Raw genomic sequence first — 15,455 nt, 5'->3', positions numbered from 1 at the left:
TTTTTAAATAACCAAAGAAAAGTAGAACTTAGAAAATATATGTTATGGAAGAAAGAGTACAGTTGAGTGTGTCAGTTTTAGTCTCAGCTCTGTCACAAACTAGCCTTGTGATCTTGCAGAGGTCCTAGTTTTCATAAGCATACTGTGAAGCAGTTAGCTTGAATGATCACACTGGTCCCTTCCCACCTCTGATTCAGTCTTGTTGACTCCTATTTTCAGTCCATTGTTCCCATCAAAAACTATCTTCCAACATAAATAAATGTGGGGGGACTTAAAGCCTGAGATAAAGGAAGAGTTCTTACACAGTGCCTAGCCACTTCAGCCCATTTCTTCAAGCCAGGAGGCTTGTTTATCCTCACTCCCAACTGGTTGAACTGCTTACGGTCTTCAGACAGGCCAGTTTCTTACTGGGCTTAGAGCCTTGGTATCTCCTGTTTCTTTCTTCTTGCGCACTCCAACTAGAGATTTACTCCTGTGGTATATAGTGGTGCTTTTTCCAGGCAGTCTTCCTAGAGTTGCCTAGGCAAATGGATGGTGGAGCCTCTTACTGAATTAGCCAACAGTGGAGAAGAGCAGGCTTTGTCGGGAAAACTGGTGTGTTTTCCCTTGAATATGAAATCTGATCCAGTGTCAGTTGAACATTCAAATAGAGATATGTAGTAGCTTCTTTAAGTATACAGATGTGGAGATTAGGAACACAATCTAGGTTGAGAGTATAGATTTGGTATATAGTATAGTTACCAGCTTAAATGTGTTAATTCAAGGAAAAATATAGACAGGAAAGGAAAGAAAACCTCAGACTGAATCCTCAAGAAAACCAATTAAATTTAAGGGGTGGGGTAGTTAGGGAAGAGGAAGAAGATTGAAGAGTAGCCAGTGAGATTGGAGAAAAAGTAGAAAAGTATGACCTCAATGGAATCCAAGCATATCAAGTAGGATGAGGATTGGGTGGGGGGGACTGTTCATGGGGCCGGGTTGGGTGGGCAAGGGAGGGTTGTTCAACTGAATCTAACAACAAATAAGTCATTGGTGATCTTGGCAAAAACACTGTCAGTGAATTGGTGAACCAGGAAGCCACAGATTTTGGCAGGTTGAGGGATGAATTGGAAACCGTGAATATAGCCAGTTCTTTGAAGAAGTTTGGCTGTTCAGGGAGGATGCGGGGAGGCTGAGGATCTCTTTGAGAGAAGTTACTTAATGCTAATGGAAAAGAGCTTGGAAAGAAGAAAGGGTGGGCGATAACAAGCACCAGGACAGTTAACTGATGGGTCCCAGTTAACGTAGGGAGATTGGGATGTCCAGATGGAAGGGTTACCTTTAGCAATGAAGATGTCAAGACAGAGGAAGCAAGGATGTGCGTGAAGCTAAAACTCCAGTTTAATGAATTTTTTCTCATTGAAGATGTCAGTAGTTATGTACTGAGAGTGAGAGGGTAGTTAAGTAATGTTTGTGTTAAGTCGAAAAGGATTTGCAGTAATTGCTGTGGAGCAGAGCAGAGAATAAGAGCCTTGGAGAATAGAGAAAGCTCGCCAAGTAGAGACCAGAGTTTGAAGTTGGAGGCAGCAGCATAGAGGTGCTACCATCTGCAGAGCTGTATGGTGTGTATTCTCTTTCAGGCAGTTCCACCTGCAGCCTGCATGGGAAGCCTTAGTGTTGATAGAAGGTGAGTAACTTAATTTGATCCGGGGTTGCCAGTTTGCACCGTAGATGTGACAGAAGTGTGGCACAAAGGTGTTGAGGAAGTTGGCGACAGAGTGGTTAAAGAGATAAACCAAAAACTCAGGACTAGGGGTCAGCTTACTGCAGCCACAGGCCAAATCTGGCCCACTGCTTCTTTTGTTGTGTTGTTTTTTTTTTTTTTTTTCATTTTAATGTTTACAAAAGTACCTGTGTAACATCTTATAATATGCCCCTTGGCTCACATAGCCTAAAATATTTACTGTCTAAGAAAAGTTTGCTGACCCCTTATCTCAACCAAAATAGGGTTACAGTAAAAACAGAAGGGGACTGACAGGTAGAAATAGAGGGTTCAAGGGACTGAAGGTCTCAGTCAGGTCTTGGGACAGCTGAGTGAGACTGGAAGAATAGGAGGCTATAGTGAGAGGATTGTGAGTTGAAGGTTTCAGAGCTGGGGCAGCTGTGCTCGAGCTTTTGGCCATGGCAGCGGGGCCACAGTAGAGGCTATGCCTGTCTGTGGAACTGTCAAGGAACTTGAGAGCCTGGGTGGAGATGATGAAGTCACCCAGGAGTTGCAGGAAAGGAAGTTGGGGAGTTGTGCCATTCAATTTGGGATGAGGTAGTTAATCTGGTAAATAACGGAATCAGAGTCAATCCTGAAAGGGGAAGCACAGCAGACTGGAAGGCCAATGACGTTTAAAAAGGAAGAAGTGGCTAGTGAATGTTGGGTAATGGAAACATAGCCAAAGGAACTTGGGACCTTCAACTGGATACCATTCCTAGGGCTTTCGGGCATCGTACAGGTTGGTCATCCATTTAAAATAAGGCAGCTTGCCATTGTTGCTTTAGCTCTGGAAGGCCGAAGCAGCACACGTTTGTGGATATGGACTCCAGCGTTCCGCAGTGCTTTGGGGACATAATCAGCCTTAATGCTGGAGGCCATTCTTCCTGATCACCTCGGGGCACAGTTGTTGAAGAACTTCCTCATAAGGGACCTTCAAGTCCTTTCTAATGCAGATTCTGTGATAATACAAATATGATAGTTTTCTCTAAAATACAAGGAAATGGTCCACTTAATTCACAGATGATTTTTTCACTTTAATTCCTTGTTTATTACCGAGCACCAGCTCTGTTGCAGGCACTTCGTAGGGCTACAGAAATGAGCAGCATCCCTTGTTACCTGTGTATGGACCGCTCTGGCCATTGTTGCTTTCTGTGTGAGCAAGTGGCAGCCATACTTTTACCTATGTATATTTCTGCTTTGCTTTGTCTTGACTTCAGGACCACAGATGTAATAGTGCTATCTACCACCATTTAAATTTCTCATGGGATAAAATGGTTAAAAAATCTGAAGCCTTTGCTCCAGTGTCCTAGGGCCCGTGCAGTAATGCCTCATACTCAGCCCTCCGTGAACGTTTTTTTTTTTTTTTAATTAAAATCTTTCCTTTCTGTACTAGCATAACCTGTACCTTTAGGCAAAACTTGAATTTACTGTGTTTTGTGTTTGTGTGTGTGTGCTTGTTTTTCAACTAGTTGATGGATTTACAACTGAGTGACAGTAACTTTCGTCGACACATCTTGTTGCAGTATCTCATTTTATTCCAGTATCTTAAGGGGCAGGTCAAATTCAAAAGGTAAGTTAATATGGGTAGTAAATGATTTCTAAACAGTCCTCTCTAAAAGAGGACTCACGTACTGATATATTTTTTTTATGTATCAGACACATTTAATGCATGAGGGTCACATCCCTGAAACCTTCCTTTTGCAGCAACACTAGAGAATCAGGGGCTTTTGTTAGAGATTCTAGATGTTAGGATATTTATTTCAGAGAGAAGGTGTTGACTATATCTACTGTCAGTGGAAGTCTCTCCTGCTGAGCACTGGGGTTCCTGGGGTCCTCAGATGTGTGGGTGCATCTCTGTTCCAGACTTCTACCATTACCCCGCTCACCTTACCCAGGCCTTCTCCAAACCTGATTGGACGACTAAGCCTGTAAGACTTCTCTCATGAGGTGTGGAGTGGTCTAGGACGTTACAACTCAAAAAAGTGAAGTAAATTTTGGAAGAACAGAGGAGTTCCAGTTTCTTTGGGGTTTCAGAAAACCTCATCAGTTCCTCTCCTTCCTGAGTACCTCCACCTGTAGCATAGACCACTTCCTCTTATCCTACCCATAACTGAAGTCAAGTTCACCATTACTCAAAGGCATTTTTAAGTTTGCAAAGCAATGTTGCATTTATTAGTTGTGTGGAAAACGTGCCTTTACTACCTGCTGGCTTTGAATCCCACTTTCATGACTCAGTGCAATTTAGCTGTTTCAGACTTGTGATTTTTAAGATGACACATAGCAAGTACTCAAAATGTTATTTCTTATCCTTCTGTTGTTGAGTTTTAATATAGCATGGTAGGAAGATCAAGGACTTTGGAGCCAGACCTCGGTTTGAATTCAAGCTTTATCTGTATGGTCTCTGTTTAATACGCACACATCCTCATTCTGAGAATTAAATGAATAATGTGTCCAAAGTGCTCAGATCCTGGCACAGTAGTCTATCACTATTATTGGCTGGCTATAAAGCATCCAGTGCTAGTGAGAGCTGAATTAAAGGCACCCATTAACACTTTGGGTCTGCCTTCAGCTTTCTCTAAGGTTTGGGAGTTTTTTATTCATTGTGTTTTGATTGCCTTTTAAAGGAATATATCTGAATGTGCAACATGGAGAGGAATATGTTAATATTGTCTCAGAGGTTTTCATTCCACATTAAATTTCTTATTTTAGGAAACACTCATTGCTCTGTTCATAGTTAATCAGACTGATAAGAGTGTCATCCTCCCTCATCCACCTTTGTGTCTTCAATTCTAACAATCCTAAATGAAGTGCAAGAATTTTCTCTTATAATCCCCTCATTTGTGATTGTTCTTATCTTGGTAATTTTTGACACTAGTATGGTTAACTTATCTGTTACATGCCTTGGGTTTTTATAAGACATTATATAAGCCTTAAAATTGAATATACATTGCTATAACTCAAGCATGCTTTTATTGTTTTTTTTCCTAGTTCAAACTATGTTTTAACTGATGAGCAATCACTCTGGATTGAAGATACTACAAAATCAGTTTATCAAGTAAGTTCAACATGCAACAAACCCATGATTGAACAAAATGGAAATTTAGAATTTTCTTTGTTTCAGCCCCAAATAGGAAAATAAGGATAAAGTTAAGCTCAGGTACAAGACCACGAACACTTCTTGGTCCTCTGCCTACAAACCACTCCTATGATGCAGAAAGTTGTTGAAAGCTTAGTATATTCTTTCTAATCACAGCTACTATCTGAAAACCCCCCCGATGGAGAACGATTTTCAAAGATGGTAGAGGTATGTGTTTTATATTTACAGTCTTCTTAGCACCAAATAGAATTTCAAAGGCCTTCATTATACAAATGTAATTTCTTTGTTTTTTCCAGCATATATTAAACACTGAAGAAAACTGGAACTCATGGAAAAATGAAGGCTGCCCAAGTTTTGTGAAAGAAAGGTAAATATATACCCAAGCACTATGAGAAGAAAGGCATTTCAAAATACAGTTTGACGTGATTATTTTACATGATGTATAGAAGTATATATGTATATATTTCGTATTAAAAAGTATAGGTTGAACTCTGTAAGCATACAACCATTTTGATTTACTTCTAGTTGAATCTTTCACCTCAGATTTCTTATCATTAAGTTCCCAGAACAAATTATTATTATTGAAAAAAATGCTATATACCCACTCCTTGTAATTTGTCCCCTGGTGTGGCATTTTTGTCTTCTATCTGATGAGTGTTCTATAATAATAGGAAGCTTTTATATTTTTATAGGAAGAAAACAATAATTGAATTTTCTTTTACATTAAACACTTTTTATGTGTGCTATCCATTTGTAATTCCAGTTTGTTTCATTCACCACAGAACATCAGACACCAAGCCGACAAGAGTAGCTCGCAAGAGAACAGCACCAGAGGACTTCCTAGGGAAAGGACCCAACAAAAAGATTCTGATGGGAAAGTAGGTTAACCTGTCTCCATATGTGGGATGGTATTCGTTTTTTTAATAGTTTGAAGATGTTACTGTAAGAGCTCCCCAGTGTATGTGTTTTTCGTGTTTTTGGTGTTTGGTACATACATAGATGATTAAAACAGACCACACGCTCTCAGTCTCAAGGGCCCATTACATGAATTCATGCAGAAAGATAAGCTTCCATTTTGTCTCCTGCTTCCCAAATCCATGGCTCTAGGCTGTTCCACGTTTTCCATGTCATAGACAATACAGTCACTGTTAGATTGATCCAGCTCACTTCTGGTTGCTGCAAGGTACCATAATCCTTCAATTTCTGTTACCTTCCAGTTAATTATTCATTGCTCTATACTCTGCTTGAATGTTTAAAAAAAAAAAAAGGATTGTATCATTAAATATATACTTCTATAGAAAACTTGCCAAATACCAAAAATTAATGGAGAAAAATTAAAACTCATTCTATCACCACCTAAAAATTCACTATTTAAGTGTTTTTACAACTTTACGGCATATGAGGATGATGTCCATTAAAAATGTATTTATTTATGTGTCTGTTTTGTAGTGAGGAGTTAACAAGGCTTTGGAATCTCTGTCCTGATAATATGGAAGCTTGCAAATCAGAGACAAGGCAAGTTTAAAATGTTTCACATGAGGTACTGCTTTTCTCAAATGTTAAGTGAATGAAATTAATTTATTATGGTTGACTTTGGCATAGCAGAATATGGCTTCCCACCATGAAACACCTAGAAATGTTGATAAAATAATTTTAGAAATCACAGAAAAATATGAATTCACAAAAGAAGGGGGAACTGAAAACCAAAGTATGAGCCAATATGGTTGCTTCTAGCTGGGAAGCTTGCAGATGCTTCCCACTTTGGGGAACCAGGGAACTTAGGTTTTAAGAGCCACAAAAGGTCAGAAGGTAAGGCCTTGGGCCTGCACAGATTTGTAACTGAGTTTCCTTTGAATAAATCTGAAGCCCTTGAAGCACTACACTAAACATAAAAAGAAGAGCAGACTGGGGAGGAAGGACTTGATCACTGGCGCAGGAAACAAGCTTGTCCACTTCTAACTGGGGTATGGGTGAAAAGGAGAAAAGTACACCCGGAGAAATTATAACCACAAGTCTGCTGTCATGGAGTCCTCCAGTTTAAATTTATACTACCAGCAGTGTAAAGGAACCCCTTCGCTAAGGGGGTGAATTTAGATGTCTCAGTGTGATGATACAAAGCTTTCTGGAGGTCACACCTTCAACCTAAGCCACACAAGGATCCTATAGATAAAAGTCTGAAGGTACTCAACCATCTGAACTTAAAACGTTCAAGAAAACAATCTACCATGAGAAAGGATCAGGGGATAGAACAAACAAAACAAACAACAGAAGTTAGACAACCACTTAATATAACCATCAAGTAAATACAGCTTAAAATAAGTATATTTAAGATAGTTAAGGACATAAAACAAGGAATTGAAACTTAAAAGGAAGAGGACACTCTCAGGACCAAGCAAATTTGAAAAAACAAGTAATAATTCTAGCAATAAGAAAATATAGTCATCGAATTATAAGATTTAATAGGCATGTTAAATAGTAGACTAGACACAGGTGGAAATAATTAATGAATAAGGAGGTGCCTGGGTGGCTCAGTCGGTTAAGCGGCTGCCTTCAGCTCAGGTCGTGATCCTGGAGTCCTGGGATCGAGCTCCACATCAGGCTCCCTGCTCAGTGGGGAATCTGCTTCTGCCTTTCCCTCTGCCTGCAGCTCCCCTTGCTTGTGCTCTCTCACTCTAGCTCTCTCTCAAATAAATAAAATCTTTAAAAAAAAAAATCATAATGTAAATTAGAAAACAGAATTAACTGATAAATGTATTATAGGTTTAAACTTTTGAGAAATAGAAAACTTACGACCTTAAATGTCTATAAACTTAAGAGTTAACTTAAAATTAAGAATCCAGCACCGAACCCCAATGTTTATAGCAGCATTATCTACAAAGCCAAATTATGGAAAGAGTCTACCTATCAGCTGATGGATAAAGAAGATGTTTGTGTGTCTGTAATGGAATATTATTTGGCCATAAAAAATGAAATCCTGCCATTTGCGACAACATGGATGGAGCTAGTGTGTATTATGCTAAGACAAATACCATATGATTTCACTCATATGTAGAATTTAAGAAACAAAACAGATGAACACGGCGGGGGAAACAAAAAAAAAAAGACAAAACAGACACTTAACTAGAGAGAATGAACAGGTGGGGTGGCAGGATGGATTAAATGGGTGATGGGGATTAAGGAGGGCACTTGTAATGAGCACAGGACGATGTATGGAAGTAATGAAACACTAGATTCTACACCTGAAACTAATATTACACTGTAAATTAACTAACTAGAATTTAATAAAAACTTGGAAAAAAAATGTAACACTGAACCAAGTAAATTACAAAGAAAGTAAAATAAATCTGGAAATCGGTAAGATAAACAAATAATAGCATCAGCAAAACCAATATTTTTTTAAAAACTAGGAAAATTTTAAAAATGCTAGCAAGCCAATTAGTACATTTAGATCCCTGCCAAATCTGAGAAGTCAACCCAGTAGAAAAATGGACAAAGAAATAGACAATTTCAAAAGTGGAAATCTTAATACTCAACATCAGTAGTAACTAGAAACATCAGATTAAAAACCAAAGCAGGCAGCTTCATAGCCAAGAAATTCAATAATTTAAATGCATCGGGATTTTGTATGAATTGTGGGTAAGAATAATTTGCCAGAGGCAAGGGAAACAAGGGCAAAAATGAACTATTGGGACTTCATCAAGATTAAAAGCTTTTGGGGCACCTGGGTGGCTCCATCGTTAAGTGTCTGCCTTCGGCTCAGGTCATGATCCCAGGTTCCTGGGATCAAGTCCCACATCCGGCCCCCTGCTCCGCGGGAAGCCTGCTTCTCCCTCTCCCATTCCCCCTGCTTGTGTTCCTGCTCTCGTTATCTCTGTCAAATAAATAAAAAATCTTTAAAAAAAAAAAAGATTAAAAGCTTTTGTACAGCAAAGGAAACAGTCCACAAAACCAAAAGACAACCGACAGAATGGGAGAAGATATTTGCAAATAACACACCAGATAAAGGGCTAGTATCCAAAATCTATAAAGAACTTATGAAACTCAACACCCAGAGAACAAAGAATCCAATCAAGAAATGGGCAGAAGACATGAACAGATATTTCTGCAAAGAAGACATCCAGATGGCCAATAGACACATGAAAAAGTGCTCAACATCACTTGGCGTCAGAGAAATCCAAATCAAAACCTCAATGAGATACCACCTCACACCAGTCAGAATGGCTAAAATTAACAAGTCAGGAAACGACAGATGTTGGCAGGGATGCGGAGCAAGGGGAACCGTCCTACACTGTTGGTAGGAATGCAAGCTGGTGCAGCCACTCTGGAAAACAGTATGGAGGTTCCTCAGAAAGTTGAAAATAGAGCTACCATATGATCCAGCAATTGTACTACTGGGTATTTACCCCAAAGATACAAATGTAGGGACCCGAAGGGGTACGTGCACCCCGATGTTTATAGCAGCAATGTCCACAATAGCCAAACTATGGAAAGAGCCTAGATGTCCATCAAAAGATGAATGGATAAAGAAGATGTGGTACATATATACAATGGAATATTATTCAGCCATCAGAAGGGATGAATACCCACCATTTGCATCGACGTGGATGGAACTAGAGGGTATTAACGCTAAGCGAAATAAGTCAATCAGAGAAAGACAAGTGTCATATGATCTCACTGATACGAGGAATTGAGTAACAAGACAGAGGATCATAGGGGAAGGGAGAGAAAAATGAAACAAGATGAAACCAGATAGGGAGACAAACCATTAAGAGACTCTTAATCTCAGGAAACAAAGTGAGGGTTGCTGGAGTGGTGGGGGGTGGGAGGGATGGGGTGACTGGGTGATAGACATTGGGGAGGGTATGTGCTATGGTGAGCACTGTGAATTGTGTAAGACTGATGAATCACAGACCTGTACCCCTGAAACAAATACATTACATGTTAATTTTAATAAATAATTTGCCAGTGATGCTGGTGGGAGCCTAAATTGGTACAGCCACTTTGGAAAACAATTTGGCAGTAACTAAAAGTCAAAGATGTGCATACTCTACGTCCTAACAATTCCACTCCTGGGTTGGTTGATCTTTAAAGTAATTCCTTTAAAACTTCAGGTTGAGAATCAGTGATTTGTGAAGTCAGTTTATTAGTTGCCACCAACATTTTTTTTTTTAGGGAAATAGAAAATATATTTTTGTGAAACGTTAGCTTTACTTACATTTGATACACATGCTTGCATTTATGTGTGTGTTTTGGGTTGTAATATAAAATTAATTCCTTACTGTGAGTTGTAGGGGAAGTTTGAACACCATAATGTCTAAAGAAACTAGTTCACCTGCACAAATGAGACAGGTACAAGAATGTTCGTTTAGCAGTGTCATAGCAAAAATGGGGAAACTACCTAAATATCAGTGGAAGAATGGATAACGTGTGACACGTTCGTGTAGCGGACCGCTGTACATCGGGCACCAGAATGAGGTTGAGGACTACTGTATCAGACAGGCGTACTTCAGAAAAATCAGGGCTGTAGAAGGTACAAGCATGGTTCCATTATAAAAGTTTGAAAAGCTTCAAAACGGTATACGCTCAGTTAAAAAAAAAAACAACGGGAGTGATAAATACCAATTTCTGAAGAGTGGCCACCTCTGGGGAAAGAGAATGAGATCGGAGAGGAGAGTTGTATTTGTAGTTTGTAAAAGTCAGATATGGCAGTGCCTGGGAGGTTCATTCTGTTAATTAGTCTTGATTGATCACTGTATAGTTGACCCTTGAACAGCGCAGGGTTCGGGGTGCCAACCCCCACACAGTAAAAAATGCACAAGTAACTTTTGATTCCCCAACAGCCTACTGTTGATTGGAAGCCTTGCTGATAACATAAACAGGTGATATGATTGATACACAAAATATCAACACATCTTGTATATGTATTATATACTGTATTCTTAACTAAAGAAAGCTGGAGAAAATATTAAAATAAGAAAAAAATACATTTAGAGTACTATATCGAAAAAAATCCACAAATAAGTGTGGACCCACATAGCTCAAGCTCAGTGGTGTTCCAGGGTCAACTGTATAGTAATTTTTAAACTAATAAATGGTTCCAAACACTGATCAATGATAGTATGGTTGGGATTTTAGTGTCACCTTGCTTTGTCTAGCGTGACATATAAAAGAGTGGTGGTAAACTCCAAGGAAACCTTCCAGCCCTCTTATGTTTACCAGTTAGAGAGTGTGTTATTGTACTGAAAGTTGTAAGATTGGGTGCTTGAGTTTTCCTTACAGAGCCCATTTTTCTAGTGTTAGTCAACTTGTCTTCTAATCAGACCCTTGGATCTTGTTTATTTGCTTGGCTACCAAAATCTTATTTCTAAAACCAAATTCCAGAAAGATCCAATTAAAAACCAACCATGCTGTCATGGGAGTGACCTAAAATAAGCTCACAGTTAAACTCTTTAAATCTCAGTATGGTCTGGTTATTAGTGTGGGTTTTATTAATTCTGGCTTAAGGAAAAAACATTCTTGGATGTGGACACTGGATGTGACATTTTCCTCCTTGCTGGGGAAGTTCAAATGCTGTGAAAGCCCCAGCCGTCCGTGTGACCAGTAATATTAGTGTGGAGCCCAGTGACCGTTAGGTTACATGGAGTATAGTATATGACACAGTGTAGCACCGAACTGCCCCTCTATGGTCCTCTTTGAGAAGTTCAGTTTTGAGTCATTTACCCCCTTAAAAATCTGGGTTCCTAAGTAATGTAACTAACTCAAGTGTGGGTCATAATTAGAATCTTTCAATGCCACTGTTTTAGGAGTATTTTATTATTAAGAACGAACACACATGATCCTCACTAGTTGTTTTTTAACACCCAGGGAATACATGCCAACTTTGGAGGAATTCTTTGAGGAAGCCATTGAACAGGCAGACCCTGAAAACATGGTTGAAAATGAATACAAGTAAGTAGTGTTTCTTATGCGCTAACATTCTACAGTATTTTTTTTAGGAATTGTATGTACATTAGAACACTAAGGGAGACCATTGATAGGGTAGTACTTTTCCTCTTAGGTGAATTTATGTACCAAGTTCACATTAGTGCACACTCCTGATTTCAGTGACCATGCCCACTGACGAACACGAAGTAGAATCACACTTGTTTCGAAAAATAAGAACAATGCCTTGGGCCTCCTACCTCCCTCCCAACAGTCCTCTTTTCCCCTTCAAATCAGTGTCTCCCGAGACGTGTTGATAACCATTGCCTTCATTTCCTCACCTCCCATTCTTGTCAGCTCACTGCCACTGGGTGGCCTCCCCATCCCTCCATTGAAATAGTGCTCCTCAAGGTCATGGCATCTTTTTCTGACCTCCCAGCAGCATTCACCACTTGTCTCTCCTTCCTTAGGTAATGTGTTCTTCTCTTGACATCCATTAAACTACACTCCTGCCTCACTGCATCTCAGCTGGCTCCCAGATTTTGGAGTAACCTCAGGACTCAGTCTCAGCTTTTTCATCTAATCTTCTAGGCAACACCACACAGCCCTGTGGTTTTAAAGATTTTTTTTTTTAAGATTTTATTTACTTATTTTAGAGAGAAAGCGTGCCAGCAGGGAGGGGCGGAGGGAGAGAATGTCAAGCAGACTCCACGCTGAGGGTGGAGCCCTACGTTGGGCTCACTTTCACAACCCTGAGACCATAACCTGAGCTGACACCAAGAGCTGGGCACTCAGCTGACTGAGCTACCCATGCACCCCATCCCCATGGTTTTATTTTATTTTTTTAAAGATTATTTGTGAGAGAGAGAGAGCACAAGCAGGGGGAGCTGCAGGCAGGGGGAGAGGGAGAAGCAGGCTCCCCGCTGAGCAGGGAGCCCGATGCGGGACTCGATCCCAGGACCCCGGGGATTATGACCTGATCCGAAGGTAGACGCTTAACCGACTGAGCAACCCAGGAGTCCCAGCCCCATGGTTTTAAATAGGCATTTTGGTGTCATCATTTAAGGGCAAGGACCCTCTTATCAGACTGCCTGGGTTCCAATCCCAAGACACTGTCACTCACTGGCTAGGCGTCTAGGGCTACTATAACCCCTTTCTGCTTGTTTTCTCATTGCTAAATAGTGTAATACCCATTTCATGAGGTTATTCTGAGGATAAAATAAGAGGATTCACTTTGAGCCACACAGGACATGTAGCTAGCACACAGGAAATACAGTGCTCTGACTCGTGTGACCTTGTGACTAGTTACGAGTTAGTTACTGTGATCTCTTAACTAATGATGCTCTGGTCAGTTCTCCAGCATGCGAACTGTGATCTTTAAACTCACAAGTCTGATATCCTGCTTTAACTCTTCCAGTGACTGCCTGGTAAAATTAGGATGAAATCCAAACTCACCAGGACCTAAAAGACCCGTCTGGCTGCTGCCTACTCTTTCAATCACGTCTCCTCTTTGTTCATTTTCTTTCTGCTCTACACCAGCCAGGTTTCTGTTCTTCAATTCAAAGGTCTTTCCACTTCTCCCCAAGCTATTCCTGTGGTGTGGGCTCATTTCTGCTCTCCTCTCAGATACTGTCTCAGGGCAGTTTTCCCTGGCCCAGAAGCTCCTCCCTATCTGAAATTCCCATTTCTCATGTTCTTCTTATCCCTTACCACTGTGTGAAATTCTTGTACCTTGTGTTTATCCATAGTAATGATGCTTGCCAACACATTTCCACATTCACTGTCTGGTCCTCCCTAAGTACTTACCACCTATACGTCTAAGGTAGAAACTGCCCTTATCTCCCTTTTACAGTTAAAGTGAGAGAGAGGGTGAATCATGTATTGAAGTTCTCATCTAGTAAATGCCAGAGCCAGGAAATCACTCTGGCCTCAGGGCCCTGCTCTTAACTGCAAGATTGTAGTGTCTCCAGTCTTCAGGGTACCCCTAAGGTCTGAGTGCCCAGCTCACCAAGTATTTGTTGAATGAATGAGAGTTCTCCACGAACCTTGGTTTAAGAACCTGAATGGTATGGATTTCTGGAGAGTAAGAAAGTTTGTATGTGTAACTGGTGGAATTTTGAAAATGCTTAAAAGACAAACTGCTTAAATGGAAATGTGTCAGAGAGGTAGGCTGGTTAACGGATCAGGCAAAGCCTTGTACCATGACATTAAGTTGGCAAGACCAGTGTAGTAGTTATGCACTTGCTAAAAGTAGAGGCTCATTTGTAAGAGGAGGACTAAATAAACCAGGTTGCTACCCTTAAGAACTTAGGGGGAATCTTCCAAATGACTTGCAAAAATTCACAGAGTAAATTTGTGCTCTGGATTCTTCTCCAGCTTGGCTGGTTCTGGAACATTATCTTTAGAATTTGTGAGGTTTCCATTTCTCATCTTACTATGTATCACTCTGTATCACTGCTCACTGGGGTGGCTATTGGAGGTTTCCCTTTTAGCTTTGGAACCATTTTTATTCATTTTGGTATTAAACTAAAATGAGATGCTTATATAAATGGAGAATGATGTATTGATTGAATATGGTCAAAACTCAGTGTTGAACTTATATTCTGAAATTCACACCTGCAGGTGGCTTTGCCAGTATGGGTATCAGCTCACTGAATATAGTAAGCCTATTAATTTTTTTTTTCTGAAGACGTAGATGTTTACTGTCCTACACACAGAACACCTAGTTATTACTATACACATACTAATTGACTTTTTAAATTAAGTAAAATGTGTATTAAACTTTTCAGATGTGTTTGCTGCATATGAACCTGCATCATCAGATTCTGCTGTTTCTAGTGTTAATTTATAAGTGTACTGCATACTCAGAGGTTCTTTAGGAATAAGATCAGAATGAAAAGAATGGTGCCTTCAGCTACTTAATGTAATTTGCCATGTGACACTCTATACACTAACTGGAAGGCATATAGAAATAAAAAACCATAAATTACAAGACTGACATTTCTTTTCCTAGGGCTGTGAACAATTCCAATTATGGTTGGAGAGCCCTGAGACTATTAGCACGGAGAAGCCCTCACTTCTTCCAGCCAACCAATCAGCAATTTAAAAGTCTGCCAGAATATCTCGAAAACATGGTAATAAAGCTAGCAAAGGAATTACCAGTAAGTAATGTAGATCAACATTTTCATATTCTTCGTTATCTTATTTAAAACTACTATCTACTATCACTAAGCTGAATTTACAGTTTATCGTGTGGAAAAAAACAATCCACAAACCTTCATGTTTAAGAATAAGGAAAAATGCATTTGAGTGTAGATTTACAGGAAGTACATAAGTTGATAAATTTCTTATAAAGCATGTAATTTAATTTTAAAGCCCACAGTATTTTGGTTAAACAATCATCTCACCTGTAAACTCAGACATGAATTTTTCCTATTTGCCAATGTGTTGTCTTTTATCAGACAGGATCTCTAACGGGTAGCAGTAGGTACCTTGACCTACCTTTCTACTCTGTTCTCCTTTCCAATACAATTTTCTCATTGTATTACTACAATATGGTAATAACTATATTGTAAAATTACTAAAAAAATTTTTTAAGAACCCAATTGCTCCCCTAGTTTTCTCCAGCCCATCATTACTATATGCTAGATATTTGCAAATCATCTTACCATACTCTTTACTGGCTCTCCCTTCTTC

The 15,455-nt window shown here is 39.6% G+C and overlaps 1 protein-coding gene across 1 annotated transcript in view; it reads left to right on the top strand.

The window, feature by feature from the left end:
- THOC1 (THO complex subunit 1) overlaps nt 1–15,455 on the top strand; it is a 53,489-nt gene that overhangs the window by 36,816 nt on the left and 1,218 nt on the right. The window contains exons 12-19 of the mRNA XM_028095954.2: nt 3,211–3,311; nt 4,730–4,796; nt 4,995–5,045; nt 5,135–5,205; nt 5,621–5,716; nt 6,288–6,353; nt 11,703–11,786; nt 14,773–14,920. Coding sequence (XP_027951755.1) covers nt 3,211–3,311; nt 4,730–4,796; nt 4,995–5,045; nt 5,135–5,205; nt 5,621–5,716; nt 6,288–6,353; nt 11,703–11,786; nt 14,773–14,920 — 684 coding nt within the window. The remainder of the gene's footprint in view (nt 1–3,210; nt 3,312–4,729; nt 4,797–4,994; nt 5,046–5,134; nt 5,206–5,620; nt 5,717–6,287; nt 6,354–11,702; nt 11,787–14,772; nt 14,921–15,455) is intronic.

The sequence above is a fragment of the Eumetopias jubatus genome, unplaced genomic scaffold (genome assembly GCF_037043125.1).
Source record: "Eumetopias jubatus isolate StellerSeaLion01/CBP00866 unplaced genomic scaffold, mEumJub1_p1.0 scaffold_16, whole genome shotgun sequence".
NCBI classification, from domain to species: domain Eukaryota; kingdom Metazoa; phylum Chordata; class Mammalia; order Carnivora; family Otariidae; genus Eumetopias; species Eumetopias jubatus.
The sequence above is the reverse complement of the archived record's forward strand: the minus strand, read 5'-3'. Positions and strand labels throughout refer to the sequence as shown.